Source organism: Danio rerio, chromosome 16 (genome assembly GCF_049306965.1).
Source record: "Danio rerio strain Tuebingen ecotype United States chromosome 16, GRCz12tu, whole genome shotgun sequence".
NCBI lineage: Eukaryota > Metazoa > Chordata > Actinopteri > Cypriniformes > Danionidae > Danio > Danio rerio.
Window position 1 is genome coordinate 20,538,914 of NC_133191.1, and position 20,491 is coordinate 20,559,404.

The window sequence follows — 20,491 nt, forward strand, 5'->3', positions numbered from 1 at the left end:
AGATGTTCCTAATAAAGTGCCCTGTGAATGTATATTGCATTAATATATTAAAACAGTTTGCACCCACTGATCTATATACAGTAGAATGACTGGATTGCTCATTGCTTTCTAAACTGCGTAGAAGCAGTGAAGCCACAGGAAATGTTTAATCTGCCATCTTACAATTCCCTACCGCCAGAGAGCACTGAAGTTGCCCTGAATAATTGGTCAATCCGCTGCAAGAATGACCCACTGTGCATTCTACAAGTGTAACATGAAGTTTAAAATGTGACAAATTTGTTCAAAGGTTCGCTTCAAACTTTATTGATTTATGTGCATATTTGAAGTTTTCTTTTCCTACGAAGCAAGAGTAGTGACAACTGAGAAACAGCATAATAAATAAAATACTTTATTACTGTATTATATATTCCAATGCATACTCCAATGGCGAAACCACCTGACAATTATGGAAACAACACCGTTTTGTAAAGCAGACACAGAGCCATATAAAAAAAAATTACATGAATTAATTTACCAATAAATTCTTTAAATCTTAAAATTGTATTACAGTACTTGACTAAACAAGCACAAAGTTCAAACAAATCACTGTACACTAAATCAGAAAGAGCTCAGTTAGTACTAAATTGTAAATAAAATCTTTATTAGGCCTTTTGTGTATTATATATTTATGTATATTTCTCATTTATAAATAAGTGAACTATCAGGTTTACAAAGTGTCTTCCCAAATTGTTTTAAAATCTTCATATAAGTTGCCTCGTCCAATAATGACCCTCACCATAAAAGCTTCTTTTTATTTTATTATGAGCAATCCAGTCATAAGCAATGCAGATCTCTAATATAGATCAGTGTTGTAACTTTAAAGTTGGCAAATGACTGCTAGTTTACTGAACCTTCAAATACTTCAAATGTGATTCTTAAAACATGATAAGACATATAACAGTGATTTGATCAAATTTCCAATGTGTGTTATAGTATATTGCACTGCCCTGAATATTTTTACCATCTTGGGATTGATGAACTCCTGAAGGTACGTGCGGCAGAGCATCCTGTCTCTCTCATCAGTGATGTGTCCTCCATATATGATCTCTCCAAACAGATAACAAAGATCCTCCCATGGTACCTGAGGCAAACATATTAACACACCAAAATGTCAAATCTCCAACACAAACTGATCCCTCAGCGCCCTGCGTTTAACACCCACAGCACTATTTTTAGCCTGGTTTGCAAGTTATGACACAGAAAAAAACATGAATTCTGGTGAAACGTTTAACAAAGATGAAGGGCTCGCTCACAAGCACGAGTTCAAGAACTGAAGTGGTCTGACGGGAACATCCTATAGTGAGGAGAAATGGCTCTTTTATTCCACACTAAACAAAAAGGCAATCCAATTCATGTATAATTCCAGCAAAGATCAAACTTATGCTTTGCCTGGCCAGAGAAAAGAGCGTATGATGCCTAATTGTAAAGGAGAGAAGAACAAGTGAGCGTGTGTCTCATAACTGATGACAGACGCTAGAGGTTCACCATCATTTGTACCTGTATTGTTTTGCAAATTGCTTCTTTCATCAGCTCTAATTGCAGTGATCACTTATAAAGCGTTGTAAGGTGTCACGCACAACGCGTGTAATTACATTTAGCATGACGCTTCATTTGCCGCCTAATGAATCCTCAGTGAACGCACATACAGGTTACTGTTTGGTTAACATAATGAAGGACATTCATTTTTTGAGGGAAGAGGGGACATTTAGAGTGACTATAATTTGTTGTGAGCACTGAAATGCTGGAAGAGGAAAAACTATTTAGTGGATACAGTCAGATCAAGACTGTTCACTTTGTATGATGGAGAACGTGGGAAAATAGGTCACAGCGAGCAACAATGTGAGCTTCATATAATTTACAGTCAGCTTAGAGGTTAACAGTTAAATGTTAAAGGGAATGCTCTTACTCCAAAGCCAAAAACAAATAACAATTTTGCTTTTTAGCTTTCAAATCTCCCTTTTAGACAAAACTGTAAAATATTTCTTTCTGTTATCTTTGAAAACCTAGAAATCAATCTATAAGATAAGGACATGCTAAAAACATGCTAAATCCTGTCAATCACATTAAATGTGCTAAAGCATGATAGAAATCAACAACAGCAACATGTTAAACATGTTCACAACATGCAAATGTTTGCTAACATATTCTGAAAATGTGAAATCAAGTTATCTCTGATGGTCAGAAAGTGCAAATAAATCTTTTATAGATAGTAATATATAGCATAATAGTGTCTAGATGCAGTCTAGAGGCCTAGAGACTGTAGTGTACACCATAATTTTGTAAAATATTTACTTTAAAGGCACATTATATTTATGAATATATGAAAAATAGTCAAATTGCCAATTAGTAAAATTGGTCAAAAAAAAAAAAAAAATTCTAGATTAATCTTACTGTGGCAACGCGGTGGCACAGTAGGTAGTGCAGTCACCTCACAGCAAGAAGGTCACTGCTTTGAGCCTTGGCTGGGTTAGTTGGTATTTCTGTGTGGATTTTGCATGTTCTTCCCACGCGTGCGTGGGTTTCCTCCTTATGCTTAGGTTTCCTCCACAGTCCAAAGACATGCGCTATAGGTGAATTGGATAAGCTAAAATTGTCCGTAGTATATGTGTGTGAATGAGAGTGTGAGTGGAGTATGCATATATTAGTGGCATTATTGAAGTAAACACCGCAATGAAACTATTACCGAAATGCGGAAGTTTTTTTCTTTCCATTTGGCATGCGTTATTAAATTCCATAACACTCTCACCAGTCCTTACTCCTTATTTGTGTCTAATACCCCAGTTTGTCACAGGGGCATGAATAAAATGTTCATGAGTTAAATTGCACTTCACATAAACAGCTTAATTATATTATTGTCAATTAAGGCAAATAACTACATTACATATGTCTATGTAAATGTAGTCAGTAGTATCTTTGAAGTAGGTGAAAGATCCACCTCTTGTTTTTCTCTCCTTTACAATTACTCGAGAAACAACCTTGTGTAAAGGAAACACAACTGGTGAGATCAGTTCTCTTTGAAATAGACTTGACAAAAAGCGATGCTCGTGTCCCCACAGTACTGTTGCTTTCAAGAGCTCAAGATTAAAAAAAAAATTTAATAAAAAAAATATATATATAAATAAATATATATATATATATATATATATATATATATATATATATATATATATATATATATATATATATATATATATATATATATATATATATATATTAGTAAGCAGCAGCAGTCACTGCTTTTGTTTAAATTGATCTTCGAACAGATTATTAATAGGCCTAATGTTAACTGTATGCACGTGATCATCCTTTCATTATCACACACGATAGGTTCTTACCTGCTTTTTTCCTTACAGTTATTTTTGTTAATGTAGTTTAATTATCATCCTTTGCATAATATGAAATTAACTCACCATTTATGTGTAGCTGATCTGGGACTTTTAGCCAGGACAGATTACTGTGCATATTTTTGTTGAAAAAAATACATATATGCAGCTATATTTTGCTTACTTTGACACATTTAAAATTTGTGGCTAAGAAATAATTATTTCTTAGTTTTCTATAAAAACTAATTGCAATACGACAACCATTTTGCTCATGAACAGTGAGCAGGCTCACAACCCACACAAAATGAAATGAATGAGGAGGCATGTGGACATAACACATCTAAATCAAGTAATTTTAGCATGTCAAAGTCACCTTTATTCATATAAAATACATTTTCCAAACAACAAAAGTGTGTCTAGTGAAAATGGCAAGTGGCTAGTAACGTTGAAAATCTACTAGCCACAGTGGCTGGTGATCAAAACAGTTAATGTCAAGCCCTGCATCCGCGCTAAAATCTCAAGGTGAAAGTCATCATAAGCTTGCGTAGAATAGACCCAGCTACCAACCCAACTTTGAGAATAGATTAACGGGGTTATTTTTTCATCGCCCGATTAGAGTATCGCGTTAACGCAGCACGCTAACAGTGAAAAACGGCCCATGACTAAAACAGTTGAAGTCAGAATTATAAGTCCCCCTTTTAATTTTTTTTAGAGCAAAGACATTTTCACAGCATGTTCTTCTGGAGAAAGTCTTATTTGTTTTATTTCAGCTTAAATTAAAGCAGTTTTTTATTTTTTAAACACCATTTTAAGAACAAAATTATTAGTCCCTTTAAGCTATTTTTTTCCGATAGTCTACAGAACAAACCATTGTTATACAATAACTTGCCTAATTACCCTAACCTGCCTAGTTAACCTAATTAACCCAGTTAAGCCTTTAAATGTCACTTGAAGCTGTATAGAAGTGTCTTAAAAAATATCTAGTCAAATATTATTTACTGTCATCATGGCAAAGACAAAATAAATCTGTTATTAGAAATGAGTTATTAAAAATATTATGTATAGAAATGTGTTGAAAAAATCTGCTCTCCGTTAAACAGAAAATGGTGAAAAAATAAACAGGGGGGCTAATAATTCAGGGAGGCTAATAATTCTGACTTCAACAATATATATATATATATATATATATATATATATATATATATATATATATATATATATATATATATATATATATATATATATATATATATGAGAATGTAGTTGTTTTTAGCAGAGCAAAGATGATTGACTTTGTTCATCCACAAAATGCCAACAGAGACAGCATAATAAGCCCTTAGTAAAAAAATTCAGCATAAAATTACAAACTACAGCTGATCAAATCATTATAAATCTGGTAAGTGACATTCTAAGTTGATCTCTTTCTTTTGTTTGTTGTAGTGCTGTATTTATACCATAGTGATTGTGTATTGAGTGTGAGATGGAACTCATATCAGGAATTTATGTATTTTGTGTTGGCCAATCTTTGTATAACCCTGAGTTACTTTTTGGTTGGCCATCTGCTTGTTTCTAATGAGCCTCCTGTTACTGCGCCTACTGTAGTTCAGTAAAAATAAATAAAGATGAAATGCTTGCAAGTGTTTAGCGTTATTTATCTCCTAATCGCTAACACAACAGTGCTAGTTTTTGCGCTGCTTTGTCTTTTTCTGGGTTAATTATTGTGATATCCCGATTGCAACAGAGAAATACTGAGAAATGCCTGTAGACTGATGGCATTTCATGTCATTCAGACTTCTAATTTTAAAATGTGAGCAAAATCACCTGTTTTGTCATCACTTTATACATTACGCTAGAGAATCATTCAAATACATTCAAAGCTCTAAATAATGTTGGTAAAGTAGCAACGGTTTCTGCTGTTCTGACATAACCTGCAGATGTGAAAGAATGGAGGAAGAAAGTAGTTCCTCATATAAAATGATTTTTAAACTCTCCGTATGCCATCAAACTGTTGTATAAACACAATATCACACTTGCAGCAGAGCGATGTGGCTGTATATTGACACTAAGGCACTCAGCCACACACATCCCACCAGTGCCAATATGTACTGATACTCGTGTAATATTGCTTATTTATATAGCCACAGTCAACCACTTCCACTTCTTCCAGTCATGACCATAGAAGGAAGAAGCAGCAATTTTTTTTATCATACTAAATAATTTTTTTTTTAAATTCTGTTATAATGCTGCACTGTACAGTCTAATAAAAACACAGCACATTAAATCACCTTTGGTGTTTCCCTGTTTTCTATAAAACCAAACTTGAAATTGATGGTGTATGATGTCAATAGCATACAATTAAAATAGTTAAAATGAGCAATATTTAAATGAATTAAAGCACTGATGAATTAAAGTTCTTCAATGCATTCAGGATAATCTACAGTAAGCACAAACTTACATATTGTGCCATTGTGTGTGATATGACTAAACCGTGGTCATAACATAAGCTATTTTCACAGTTTGTGAAGGCTTGAAGCTGGAAAAAGTACTTCATACTCCCAGGCTTAACAAGTAGATATCCAAACTTATCACAATATCCCTGTGATGACATAGCTCATTTTTCAGCACCATAAATATAGTCTTTAATGTGACATAATCCTTCAGATATCATTATCATATGCTGACTTTCAAAAAATATATCTAATTATTTTATCATGTCATGTTTATAAGTTGTAAATAATAATAATAATAATAATAATGACAGTTATTATTATTATTATTATTATTATTTTATCAGGGTAATGAATAGTGATATCTTACTTTGGTACTGGCCTCCAGGTAGTTGTACAGAACATTAGCTGAAATATTCAGATCTCCATTGTTGAATGGGTATTTGTGGTTCCAACCCTGAGGTCCAAACTTCCGCCTCTCACTCACACAGGCATGGAAGTAACACAGCGAGAACATGAGTCCTTTAAACTCCTGCTCTCGAGAACACATTTCCAGAGTATCCTGCAAAACACAAAAGACAAGATGAAGAACAAACTAAGAATAATTCATAACGTTCTTACTGATATAAATAATAGAAATAAAAAAATGAAATAAAAATTCTGTCTTTATTTACTTATCCTCAAGTTGTTCTTAACCCAGTGCAAGTTTAAAACATTTACTTCTTCTTCATTCAGAAGAAGAACAAAAGTCATTCCAGTTTGGAATAACTTCAGGGCGAGCAAGTGATAAGTCTATTTTCATAAAATGTTTTAAGTGCATTCACTCCCAATTATAAGCAGTTTTCACTGTTAAGAACAACAACAAAATGATGAATTTAAACAAAACATGAATGGATTGTGTTAGCCTGTGAGTAAAGTGTGTAAAGACCTTGCTGAAGTTGTCCAGAGCAGCATGTAAGGTAGAGTTCATGCCAGTTGGGGGTTCAGTGGTGAGTTTGAGAGAGTTCTCCAGGATGGTGCGAGGGATTAGATGCTCATGTGGATTGGGAGCTGGTTCTCCACTCATGAACACTCTGTAGTTTGAGTGAGCATTGCTAGCCGTGTTCTCCAACATCTCCTCCAGACGACTCAACCACTGTGATAGCAGGTGGATATTCTGAAACAGAGAAGTCAGTTAGTAAAAATACGGAAAAGTAGACCCACTGTAAAGTGCTTTATGTCATTTTTCAACATACTTTCTCTATTATAATGCCATTTTAGCTCTGTCCACTGATTTACACAAGCAGTAGGTAAATGATGAGAGATGCTGTAGCTCAAAGTAAAAACTAAATGATAAGGATGACAACAATTTGTTGCAAGTGTGGTAGCAAGTTGTATTTGCATTACCTTCATTCTGATCTAAACTTCAGGAACCACATCAGTAAATACTTCAGTGTTTCCCCTACCATTATATAAGGGGGGCGCCCCGCCCTCCCAATGGCTGTTAATTGTATTATCTACTATATAGTGCCAGATCACAACTTTTTTTTAATAAACAAGCTAAATAGCTGTATGTTATGTCTTATTTACACAACAGCATGTCATTTCAGTTCTGTGATTGCGTCACTGCAGCTAAAATATATACAGATGAAGACATCACAAGTCTCTTGAAAGTTCCGGGAGTCTCTATGCATTTCCGGGAAAAGCGAATGATAATCTCTCCGAAATCGTGCATCTGCCGCCAGTCCTCAAATACGTCCCGTATCCTTCCCCACTCTTCAGATACATAGCACATATCTCAGGCTGTGGTCATGCTCTTTTGTGGTCATGCATCTTTGCGTGTCAAAATGAATTAAAATACCCGGAAATCTGCCGATAAGAGTGAATGAGCAAGTGAACAGATCACAAGACGCAGTGATGGTCTACACATTACATTTGATAAGTTAAATGAACAGAGAAAGTAAAGATATCGCGAGTGCAAATCCCCTCTCTCTCTCTTTGAGAGATCTGCTGTAAATAGTTCGAGACGAGCAAACAAGTATTAGATTTATAGGTGTGCATTTGAACTAATTTTCATCTTTTATAATTTGCAATGTTTCCAAATTGCATTGTTTGTAATTTTCTGTGGCGGTTCATTCTGCTTTGGAGACCCCTGATAAATAAGGCACTAAGCCGAAGTAAAATGAATGGATGAATTATTTTCTGTAAAGGTGCTTCTGGCCATGACATGTTCACATCAAAATTTTTATACATGTTTAATAAATGTCTCAATAAATGGGCCAGACATTTCTGACTTTCCATACCAAGAGGCTCAGGAAATGTTCTTCTAGCAGCCCATAAAGAAACATTGTGAATAAAAAAGATATAGAAATAAATGTTAATTTATAATTTACAAATGGTTGTACAGTTCAAATAGTTGCTTTGTTATTTACTGCTGTCACTAAAATATCATGACTCAGTGTGTGTCTATATTAGTGTGAGTCTATACTAATATTTTCTCAATAACACTTTAAGTGGACTTTAGATGACATTAAAAATAGCAAAAAAGGTGGTTTATGACTTAATTAATTGCTTGGCCTTTTTCTGTTTAAAGTTTTATGGTCTTCTCCAGGTTTTGATGGTTGTATGTTGTCTTGATTAAAAAAAAAAAAAAACACAAACACAAAATTCTACCTGCAGCATGACCCAATGTCCATTTTTAGCTGCGGTCTCCAACGCTATTTCAGCTACAGTTTCTTGTCCTTGACCTAAGGACACATTATGGAAGTTCCCTCTGTCTGTGGTAAAGCCAAGCTTCAGCCCTATTAAACAGATATGGTAGGGTTAATACTGTAATAAAAAAGAAAAAAAAGAAACATAGCTTTAGTATTAAGTGTGCTTCTCTGTCTACCAAGTTTTTCTACATCTTTGACCGGATTGACTCCAGGAGAAAGGATGAAGAACACTGGTGTTGTTGGACTGCACTCCTCAAAACATTTTTCAAACTCCATATGACTGATGTGCACATACTTGGGTCCCAAACTGTCCTCAATAAAATTTCTGTTAAAAAAAAAAAAAAAAAAAAAAAAAACAGAATGATGAGATTCAAGGACCAAAAACCCTGGTGTTTCAAACCTGGCCAACTCCATTTTATTTTACAGTAAAGTTTTCGACAGATTGGCTGTTTTTTAGATGGTTCTCAGAAGCACACTCATTACCGGAGAGCATAGGTCATCCTGTCAGGCCGGATCGCTCTTAGAATGATGAGTCTCTGGAGAGGGCTCTTGGTCTTCCAGTCCTGAGGGAACCGCTCTCTTTCTGGACACTCAGACTCCACCAGTTTCTTCCAGCGCTTGGCAGACCCTTCAACATCCCTGTCCAGACCTCTGAATGCATCCTGCATGGAGATGCTCTAAAAGCAAAATTACATTTTGCTACTAAATTAAGTATTATACAACTAAAATTAAAGTGACAGTTTGGAAGAATGTTAGGATCCAGTAGTCTTTAGACCTTTTCACACAGTGATGCTGGAAAATATTCAGAAAATTTCTGGAACGACTTTACCGGTAAATTAAACAAAATGCTGTTTATATTGGCAAGGACTTTCCGGAATTGCTCCATTCCATTCAAGACCATTCACACATCCATTCCAATATACCAGTAAATTCTGACATCATTAACCAGAAATGACCTTGGCTTCTTTTGTATTTGTAAACATTTGACTACATTACTAACTCTGGATGGATAAGTATTGTGCACAACTTCGATGAAAAGATATGGAGGAGCACATTCGTATGTCGAGATATACTGTACATAATATGTGTGTGTTGGCGCTCACCAGCTGCTTCATGTGCACTGGCATCATGCAACTGAAGTAAGCAGAAGTTGAAGGTAAACAAACAACGGCTTAACATAAGCATTTTATCAATATTTTGTTACACAGTTGGCAGTAAGGACATCTAGCAGCTAATTTGTGTCTGCAAAATATTCAAAGACTTTTATTTCCATAAACAGTGAAGATGTGAATGTGTCTGAATGTTCTGATTGGCTGGAGTACACGTTTCACGTCAGCGTGTTCTAAGCGTTAACATGCTCTTACCGGCAATTCTCCTTCCACGTTCACACAGGGCAGCATTCCAGCAAATTACCGGTAATGTAACAACAAATTTACCGGTATCTTCAAAAAGGGCCGGTTCACACATACAAAACTGTCCTGAAAAATGCCCAGAAAGGTCTAATTTCCCCGAAAGGTCTGTATGTGTGAAAGGGGCTATTGACATTCATGATATGAAAGAAAAACATGTAATGAAAAGCTAACATTCTTCCAAATCTGTTCTTTTTTGTTCAAACACACACTATGGACTCATGTGTAGTGTATAAGTTTACGGTAGTTTTAGCTCAATTAAAACATAATGTTTTTATTTTTTTCTAAACAGAAATTTCAACATTTTCCCAGTCAACTTTTAACAGTTGCCAAACTAGTGAAATGATCAAAACAAACAAATGGTACATGCCATGAGTACAACTGCATTCATAATGCACAATTGTTTATGCAGCAAAATAAAGTTATTTTTAAGTTTACGCAGGATAAAAACAAATGAAGTGTGAATGCATTACGTACACTATTTTAACTACAAAATTGCATAAAATAATGAATAATTATGCAGTTTGGGGCCCACTTAATATTTTCTACTATCACCCTTAAAGGTATAGTTCATCTAAATGGAAAATTTCTAACATGTTATTCACCCTTTACTTGTTTTAAAGCTTTATGAGCTTCTTACTTCTTTTATAGACACAAATTACATATACAGTTGAAGTCTGTATATATAATAGCCCCCCTTTGATTTTTTTTTCTTTCTTAAATGATGTTTAAAAGAGCAAGGAAATTTTCACAATATGTCTGATAATATTGTTTCTTCTAGAGAAAGTCTTATTTGTTTTATTTCGGCACGAATAAAGGCAGTTTTTAATTAAAAAAAAAAAAAAAACATTTTAAGGACAAAATTATTAGCCCCTTTAAGCTATATACTTTTTCAATAATCTACAGAACAAGCCATTGTGATACAATAACTTGCCTAATTACCCTAACCTGCCTAGTTAACCCAATTAACCTAGTTAAGCCTTTAAATGTCACTTTAAGCTGTATAGATGTGTCTTGAAAATTTTCCAGTAAAATATTATTTACTGTCTTCACGGCAAAGTTAAAATCAGTTATTAGAAATGAGTTATTAAATCTATTATGCTTATAAATGTGTTGGAAAAAATAAATGTGTTGGAAAATGTGTTGGGGGTATTAATTCTGACTTCAACTATATATATATATATATATATATATATATGGTTGTATAACAGTATAAATCTACCTTCTCTATTTTAGGACAGGGGTCCCTTTATAGTTTGGGATAGGGATAGTTTGTTTAACTTAAATAGGGATTTAAAAATGGACATTTTTCAAAACAGCAATAATAACTCAATTCGAACCACGTGTCCAGGCACAGGTGGTTCGTACCTTAATAGCACCCCAGGCCTGTGGCGACAGGAAGCTGACAGGACTGCTCTCGCAAATCTCTACAGGAAACCTTAGCAGAATCTCTAGATCCTCACCATCAATGAAGCCTCTCATCAGCAGAACCTGAATAAAAGCAAAATAATGAGGACATTAGACCCCAATACAGATGTCTCCATCCATCAGAGAAGGACAAGCAGGTCTCGCAACAGCTTTACTCGGTTTGATGTGGACTTGTGAAGGACAGGCGTTGGAGACAGACAGCAGCAGCAGGGAAAACAGGTGCTGTCCTGACAGGTATTTGCATTCTGCCATTGCGGCCCAGCCTCCTGTCAGAGTTGACCAGCTGAGGGAGAGCAGTGCCCAGCCTCTGAGAGTTAATCAATAGGAACGGCCCCGGCTCCTCTGACAGGGCGTAATGGAACTTAATGTAAGGGCAGAAATGTGGAGTGATTGATGTAAATGACAAAGTCCTGCAGGAGGAAGGGAGGAGGTGGTGGTGGGTGGATGGGAGGTGTTTCTATTCGTCCCACTCACCTGGAGGGCGGTGTGGGTGAGGAAGGTGAGTCGGTCCCGCTGGAAGAGCCCCTGGCAGGTGTACTGAAGGGCTGAATGGGTAATGGACTCGGTCAGAGATAAAACACGCACCGATACATCTTCATCACTTGGAGCTCTCGCAATAGCTTTTAGGAACACTTTGTTGAAGGCCTAAAATGTAAGATATACAGTTGAAGACAAAATGATTAGATTTTTTTAAATTCTTTTCCAAGTGCTGTTTATTTCTATAAGATGTTTTTTATAACACATTTTAAACAAAATAGTTCTAAAAGCAAATTTCTAAAAACCTTTTACAAACTAACATCTATTATCTCATTTATTTTGCCTTTGTTATGACAATGATGCATAACATGGCAGTTTATTTGCAAAAAAACTGGTATTGACCTTAAAGTGAAATTTAATGACTTAACTGGGTTAGATGCACGATTTTCTACTAATCCTGTAATGGCGGTTAATGTATCTACCAACAAAAACTGCCACAAAAATTGTGTATTTATTTTGAGTGCCAGGCTGCAGTAGCCCAGGTTTTTGGGGTGAACAACACAGCGACGGCAAGCTCTCATTAAAGGATTCTGCTTTGAAGATGATCAAAATTTCCTCTGGTTTGTCTCTTCTTCAATTCACAACACTTGCGATGCGACTTCACCATTTGCAGAGCATTAAAACATTGTTTTCAAACTGAATCTCACATAATTCTCAAAATGTATAGTTTGTCGGAAGTGATGCATTAAAACTGTATAACATGTAATGACTAGGAATACAGTCAGCCAGTTGTTTCTGCATACTAAAACCACTGACATGTTGTCTGCTGATTTTTCTGCCGCTCTTGGTTTGCTTTCGGGAGTTTTGTAGAAATATGTAAGTAGTTTTAGCTGGTTTGGAGCAGAGAAATTGCTAGCCATGTTTAACTTGTTTTGTCATTTGTTGTGAATTAAAGGAGAGACAAACCAGGAGAAATTTCCGGTGTCTTCAAAGCAGAATCCTTTAATGACAACTTGCTGTTACTGTCATTCACCGAAAAATCTCCACTACTGCAACCTGGCTCTCAGTTAAATACAAAAAAAAAAGACATGCCTGGGACCTACAATATGATTTACTTTGGAGACATGATACTGCTTCACACATAGACAGTAAGACCTGATGTGCCTAGGCTAGAACTTATAACTTACATTACTTTGGAGAAACAATACTGCCTCTTGGTTAAACCTGATCCACCAGAATGCATATTACAATGTAATTTTAAAAAATATATATTTAAAAGAAATTTTTTATCTATTACAAGTCATTTTAAAAGCTTGTCCACAAGCTGTGCTTACAATAGAGCTGTTGCTTAAGGCCTGTAAACAAATTCTTGCCTTCATTCTATAATAATACACAGCACAGTTGACTATGGTTGCTGACTTAGTCAAAAAAAAAAAAAAAAGTATATATTTTTTTGCATTTTGGTCTGTTCAAGTTTAGATTATGTTCTAACCCCAAATTAACTGCTCCAGTGTTTATCTGAAAGCACACCGAGTAGCAGGGGCCTGTACCATAAAGCCAGATTAGCAAGCTCGCCAGTTAAGTTTCAGTTTAGTAAGCACCAGTTCTGGGTTTTATGTACCATGAACATTGCTCAGCTGCTTCATAATACCATGGCCCAGGTCTCAGTAAACTTATTTTTTCTGTTTTTGGTTCACACTCGATTGTGATTTGTCATTCATAAATGCACAAATCAACCGTACAAAATGGCAAAACAAATTCTAGAGCTATTTATCTGAACTACTGTAAATAAGGCAGATGTGTAGTGTGTTACCTTGAGGGAGTACTGGTACATGGGATTAACATTGTGAAGTTCTTTAATAATGAAGTAGAGCAGTGCGGCTCTCTCAGCTGCTGGCCTGTAGAGATCTCGTGCCTCGTTGGTCTTTATCTCATTCTCTCGAGCTGCAACAGCCTGTGTAAACAGTACACTGTTGAAATATACAATTACATATGGTACAAGTTTTAATTATACAGTAGTATTTAATATAACAGGCTATAGGAACGAAGACTGATTGTCTTTTCAAATTTCAGTCTTTTACTTTACAACCATCATACTTCTTTCAGACTTCTCCTCAAACAATGCAAAAGTGACACCTGAACTGGCAAAAACCAAAATGAGGTAACTGGACAGTAAAAATGGTACCTTGTTCTGGATGTGTCTGGCAGTGTTCTTGGTGTGTTCCAGCTGCTCCACTAGGGCTGTATCTCTCAGGAAGTTTCCCTCTGCCGCAGACAGTTTGCTTAACAGCTCATCCTCAAGTCTCTTCAGCTCAATCTGACACAAGTTCTGCTGAGTACTCAGCTCCAACTGAAACAATCAAAGATGAAGTGTTAGGACTTTACTAACTATTAAAGGATTACTAATTTATTAATTTTATTTTGGCTTAATCCCTTTATTCATCAGAGATTGCCACAGCGGAATGTATCACTAACTTATCTAGCATATGTTTTACACAGCGGGTGCCCTTCCAGCTGCAACCCAGTACTGGGAAACATACAAATACACTCATTCACACATATACACTATGGCCAATTTAGTTTATTCAATTTGCCTATAGCGCATGTCTTTGGAGTGTGGGGGAAACCGGAGCACCCGGGGGAAACCCACGCAAACACGTGGAGAACATCCAGTACAAACTATACACAGAAAGGCCAACTGACCCAGCCAGGACTCTAACCAGCAACCTTCTTGCTGTGAGGTGACTGTGTCGCCCTATTAAAGGAAGTTACTCAAACATTTTAATTCTATCATTAATTACTCAACCAATCCCCTAGGAACAATTGTTTATCTTTAGAACACAATTTACTTTATTTCAGCGCCCAAGAGTTGTGAGACTTCTGACTTTGATGTTTTCTCTTCCTTTTCAGGGTGTTTATTATGAACAGTGATCTGAAAATGTTACACACAAGTATCAAATTGCTGTTTTAAATATGCATCGGGACCTGTCTGGATTGAACATACGTTTAAAGATGTATTCACAGTTTTTTGCTTGTTTTTGGTACTGTTCTTGGAGTACCAAATTTTTACCATTACATCTTAACCAAGTTACATGAAATGTTTTAGCAATATTTTTGGTATATTTCAGGGCTTCTCATGACCCTTGCTGTCTATGAAAGCCCAGAGAGCTCTTGGATTTCATCTAAAATATCTTAATTTGTGTTTTGAAGATGAACTAATGTCTCAGGGGATTGGAACAGCATGAGGGAGAATAATTTTCATTTTTGGGTGAACTAACTCTTTGTGAAGTTTATTTATAAACTAATTTCAAGAGGACCACGTGCTTATGATGGTCCCGCATTAGCTTATACATGACGATTCCTAACTCACTATAAATAACCTGAGTTCTCCCCAGTTTCCTCCCAGAGTCCAAAAACATGCAATATAAGTAATTTGACCATACCAAATTGGCACTATAGGCGTACTCCTAGTAAGTAGTATAGCTATACAATCCATTATTAGCCATTAACAAGTGTGGGGGAGTTCATTGAGATCTACATGAGCTCAAACTCCCCTCTCGTCCTGCTAACAGGAGGGAGCCCAGGGCTTTAAGATCAGGAGTTGGAAAGCTCTCTCCTGGGACAGAATGCCAAACAACCTTTATTATCAATCAAAATAAGCTGTAAATTAGGAGTTAATGAGGGCTAAACTCACTCCTAACCCTGTTGAAATATTACAGTCTTAGCAGCACTTCAATAAATCTGCATTCTGTATATAATTTTTCTCTTTTATTCCGAACTTTCATAACAAACTGATCTGAACTGAACTGAACAAACAAGCCTCTGACCTTCATCATTTCCAGCTCAGGCCTTTCTTGTGTGACCACTTGCCCCAGGAGCTGATCCTCCAGACCGGAGCGTGTCACAGTGAAGTTGATCAGTGTGGTCTGGGCCTGCAGCTCCGGCGGGAAGTGAGGGTTTGCTTGCTTAGTGTGTAGAAGAAGACGAAAACCTTTGTCATACTCGCACTCCTTATCACCCAGTCTGATGTACCTATAGAAACACCACATTGTGTTTTTCTTTCAGTAAATAGCATTCTGTGGGGGGAAAAAAGCATGAGGAAAAGCTTTTTATCCGCACCAGACAACAGTTTCACCAATACGCCTAATTGAAGCAAACAGAAAAGGATGACAAATGCTCCTAATGGCCACCACAGGCAAAGGCGTTAAATAAAACTGGAAGATGATATTCCCAGCAGCCAATATTTATCCCAATCTGCATTTCAATTAAATCAGGCCTGGCTGGCCAAACGTGGCGGCTTTTAATTTTTCCCTAATTACCCTGTGCCTGTCAGCCAGCGGCAACAACTCTCATGCCAAAGGGTCCGGCAAGGCCTGTGTCCGCTCTATATCTTCAAAAGATGGAATTAATGTACTATTGATAGAACCATTACTTCACCAAATTAAAGTCCCAGCTGATGGATTGGCTCATGCTCCTCCGTCAGACATGAAAGGAATAATTAGTATTCATTACTTCACACTCTGCAACATTCCAATTATTAATGAACTTCAGCCGAGAAAGCGCACCAGATCCATCATGGCTGCCGGGGCCAGGCTGGATTAATCACAGGAATGGACTGGTGCGCAGGTCAGGCGCTGGAATAAACTTGTAATCAAATTAAACATCGGGCCACAGTTATGGGTCAAAAGAAGGGGACTGCAGGTGTCTCTGTGGTACAATGCTACAAGGACAAAAGACTTGAAAAGCTGCAAAATTAATAAATTGGGGCACTGAATAACAAGAAAACAGATGATGCGTTGAATCTATTTACATATCCGACAATACAAGAAGATACACAATACTTACTGCAAATTGAATAATGCTGTTGTTGAATTTAAATGTGAACTAAGTTAATTTATAAATAATAAGCCCAAATGCAAAGATTCATACATTCATTAATTTCCTTCGGCTTCGTGCCTTTATTCATCAGGGGTTACCACAGCAGAATGAACCACCAACTTATCCAGCTGCAACCCAGTACTAGAAAACATCCACACTTATTCACACACATACAATACGGACGATTAAGTTAGTTCAATTCACCTATACAACATGCAAACACAGGGAGAGCATGCAAACTCCACACACAAACGCCAGCTGACCCAGCCAGGACCAGTGACCTTCCTGCTGTGAGGCCGTAGTGCTAACCACTGAGCCACACTGTCACCCCAAATTCATAGATATTCATTAAAATTAAGTAAATCTGAGAAGTCAGTGATGTATAAGTGTTTTAGACGATGATCTCTATTCTCTCAACAGGTTTAGTTCAACTTTGCTAAGATTGAGAAAAAACAAATTTAAAAAAAAAGAAAACATTAACAAAAAATAACAAAAATAGAATAATAAACATGACTAGTAAAACAAATACTGTAAAAACAGTACTAAAGATAAATAAAAAACAACAAAAACTAGAACAAAAAAGAACAAAACTAAAACAAAAAACAATGCTAATAAAGAAAACAATAATGATAAAGAAAACAACAAAACAAACAAACAAAACAAGAAACAAAAGCTACACAACAAGTACACACACAATTAAAACAAAAAAAGCTAAAGCAAAATAATACACAAAACCATCAAAAAATAAAAACAAATAATTTACAAATAATATTGTCGTCTCAGAGTGAAACACAAGACTCTGGCTGGCAAAAACTGATTCGTATTCAACACGCATAAAAGAAAAAGAGCAAACAAATGCACATTTATCAGCTTCTCTGAGTGTAGAATCAATACCGCTGCCTTCACCTCTATTCAAATCCCACAGCCCTAATTCATCTTCCATTCCAACTTTCATACTGCAAACGGCAAAAACTGGACTCAGTAAAGGTCTCCATATCTATGCCAAAATCCTCTGCAGTACAAAAAGTGTATTTTTAATCAAGCAATTTGACTGCAATACATCCAAAAATGAGCAATGGTTAAACTTGCCTTCCTTTTTTTAAGGTTTGTCTTCCTAGCAGTGGTTCCAGGAGAGGGTCCACTCGCTCCTTCATGTTTTCAATCAAGACCACCTCACCACAGGCCAAAGCCTGCTCAATTACATCTAGATACCTGTAAAACGTCAAATACAATGTATTACAGGGCAGGAAATTTTTTTTTAAGCTTTATTAAATTGCATATAATAAATGTGTACTGAACAATAGCTGTTTGTGAAAGTCAAACATCTGCAAAGTTTCAAAGAATAAAGTTAGCACAAAAAAAAATCCAATTGGTCTATAAGAGCATAGTTTTGAGAGGCCTTTTTAAATGAGGAAGGATCTGTGGGCAGATGCATGTTACGTTTTTTTCTGCTATTTCAATCTAATTAAATAAAGCAAAATTTTCAATGTACATAAAAAATTAAAGTTAATAATGTTTATACTTTTATATTTATTAATAACTGTACAATTTTTACATTTAATAATAATGAGTAAATGTTAAAACATTTATCAATTAAATATTTTCTAACAAAATAAGTCATAAATTTATTTTGCATCATTTATTTACTATGAGTTTGCAATAGACCGTTTTTACTGTTTAAGCATTCAAATACATTTTTTGTCAACTTTTAAACTCGAATAAAAAATATTTTAGAACATTCAATTAATTAAATTACTAAAATGTACAGTAGTGATCAAGAGTTTTCAATGCAAAAAGAATAATAATGCAACATTTTGGTGACTGAAATCACCATATAAAACAATAAACAGCACAATAATAATTTTATACATGAAAAAACTAATTGACAAAAATAAAAAAATACACTAATTTCACAGAATGAGCAAGTAAAACTATAGTTTGATAAAATGTAGCCAAATACTCATAAATTTCTGCAAAAATGTGTAATGTACACAACAATACATCTTAATACCAGGAGTAATCTCCGAGAGAAAAAAGAAGAAGCTGCATTGTATTTGATGAAAAACTTAAAGTGTTTTGACTAGGCATGGGTAATATCACAGTATAGTATTTATACAAATGACAATATTAATGGCATTCATTTATATGCAATAATAATAATAATAATAATAATAATAATAATAATAATAATAATAATAATAATAATAATAATAATAATAATAATAATAATAAAATAAAAATAAAAAACTGCAGAGGTCCTTACCCTGCCAATTATCCAGAGTTAGCTTGATACAGTAGGTTGGAAATAAAATTATCAGAACAGTGGGTCCTCAGAGTACACAGGCTTTGAAATAGTGTTGTGATCACAAACTTTAAAGTTATTTCTGTTTCATTCATGTTAGACGCTAGAGTGTGTCCTCTTGCAAAAACACCACATTTGCATTACAACAGTAAAGACTAGTAGCAGCAGAGGATGAAGATGAACACATAAATTGGTGAAATTATGAAGACATTTAACAACAATTTGTGTCACTATATGTATTTGTGTTCTTCAAGCCATCCATAGTACTTTATTAAGAATAAAGTATGTCTATAATGTAAAGCTAATTGTTCTACCCTTTATCAAACCACGTGTGGTCAAAAAAAAGGAATAATTTCAAACACTCGACTGATGATATAAAGTGAACTTAGGGTAAAAGTATGTTAGAAAAGCAGGTAAATCAATAAATTAGTAAATCAATCTTCGTAAACAGGCTCATAAATGCAGAACTGTTTTCCTCATGTGCTTCTGTACTGATTCATTGCTTGGAGTGATTGTACATTTAATTGCTTTTTTACTTTTACAATAGATTTTTATTGGTACAGTAAGGTTTAAGGCACAGGTGTCAAATACAGTTTGTAATGAGGATATTGGAATTAACATTACACAATGATACTTGGGAAGAGGTGCTGAAGTGAATTCATACTTGTTCAATCAATATAAGATTACATCTCATACAGTTTAAAGTGGCACATAGGCTACATTCTACCAAAACTAACTCAATAACATTTTCCCATCAGTTTTCCCGTTATGTGACAGATGCAAGACTTCAGAGGGAGGGAACATATGCTTATACTTTTTGGTCTTGCCCTGAGATATTTGAGTTTTAGAAAAATATTTTTCGGTTTTATCCAAATGTTTTAGGAGAAAACATTAGTCCAGATATTGATTTAGCCCTGTTTGGATACTCTGACCCTTTGTTAGCATGATCCCATAATCAACAAATGTCTATTATGTTTGATATGGTGGTGGCTAAAAGGGTGATCTTGATGGATTAAAAGTCCACTTTACCACCACCTTTTCAAAAATGACTGACTGAAATGGTTGCTGCTCTTAAAGAGCCCATATTATGGGTTTTTGAAAATTCCCCTCCATGTAGTGTGTAACACAGCTCTAAGTGAAGTGAAGTATCCAGCTAAGGCTTAAATCTGTAAGAATACAGTGTTTAAAACGGTTGATTCATCTATAAAAGAGTCGATTCATAGTGCTTCAAACGAGTCGCCTTGATACCGACTCATTAGGTGTTTCGCCATGACGTACGAACGAAACAAAGTTTTTCACGTGCACGCGCAAACCCGGGAGATTTCAAACCTGAGGCCCCGCCCTCTGACGCAGTAACCCAGACACACACACACACACACCCACAAACACACGCACACAAACATGCCGGTCGATTGAAGTCACATTGCAGATGGATATATTGAGTCTCTACCCAAAGATGAAACCTCAGCATTATAGCCAAGCAGTTGGAAACTAC

The 20,491-nt window shown here is 35.6% G+C and overlaps 1 protein-coding gene across 2 annotated transcripts in view; it reads right to left on the reverse strand.

Moving 5' to 3' along the window:
- The window catches only part of si:dkey-233k19.3, a 199,529-nt gene that overhangs the window by 15,461 nt on the left and 163,577 nt on the right, over positions 1 to 20,491 (reverse strand). For both annotated transcript variants that reach the window (XM_009292264.5, XM_073925461.1), the window contains 12 exons: positions 17,784 to 17,906; positions 15,644 to 15,848; positions 14,002 to 14,166; positions 13,630 to 13,770; positions 11,814 to 11,984; positions 11,280 to 11,402; positions 8,986 to 9,179; positions 8,679 to 8,827; positions 8,462 to 8,589; positions 6,738 to 6,965; positions 6,180 to 6,371; positions 1,001 to 1,120 (listed from right to left, as the gene is read on the reverse strand). In XM_009292264.5, coding sequence (XP_009290539.2) covers positions 1,001 to 1,120; positions 6,180 to 6,371; positions 6,738 to 6,965; positions 8,462 to 8,589; positions 8,679 to 8,827; positions 8,986 to 9,179; positions 11,280 to 11,402; positions 11,814 to 11,984; positions 13,630 to 13,770; positions 14,002 to 14,166; positions 15,644 to 15,848; positions 17,784 to 17,906 — 1,939 coding nt within the window. The remainder of the gene's footprint in view (positions 1 to 1,000; positions 1,121 to 6,179; positions 6,372 to 6,737; positions 6,966 to 8,461; positions 8,590 to 8,678; positions 8,828 to 8,985; positions 9,180 to 11,279; positions 11,403 to 11,813; positions 11,985 to 13,629; positions 13,771 to 14,001; positions 14,167 to 15,643; positions 15,849 to 17,783; positions 17,907 to 20,491) is intronic.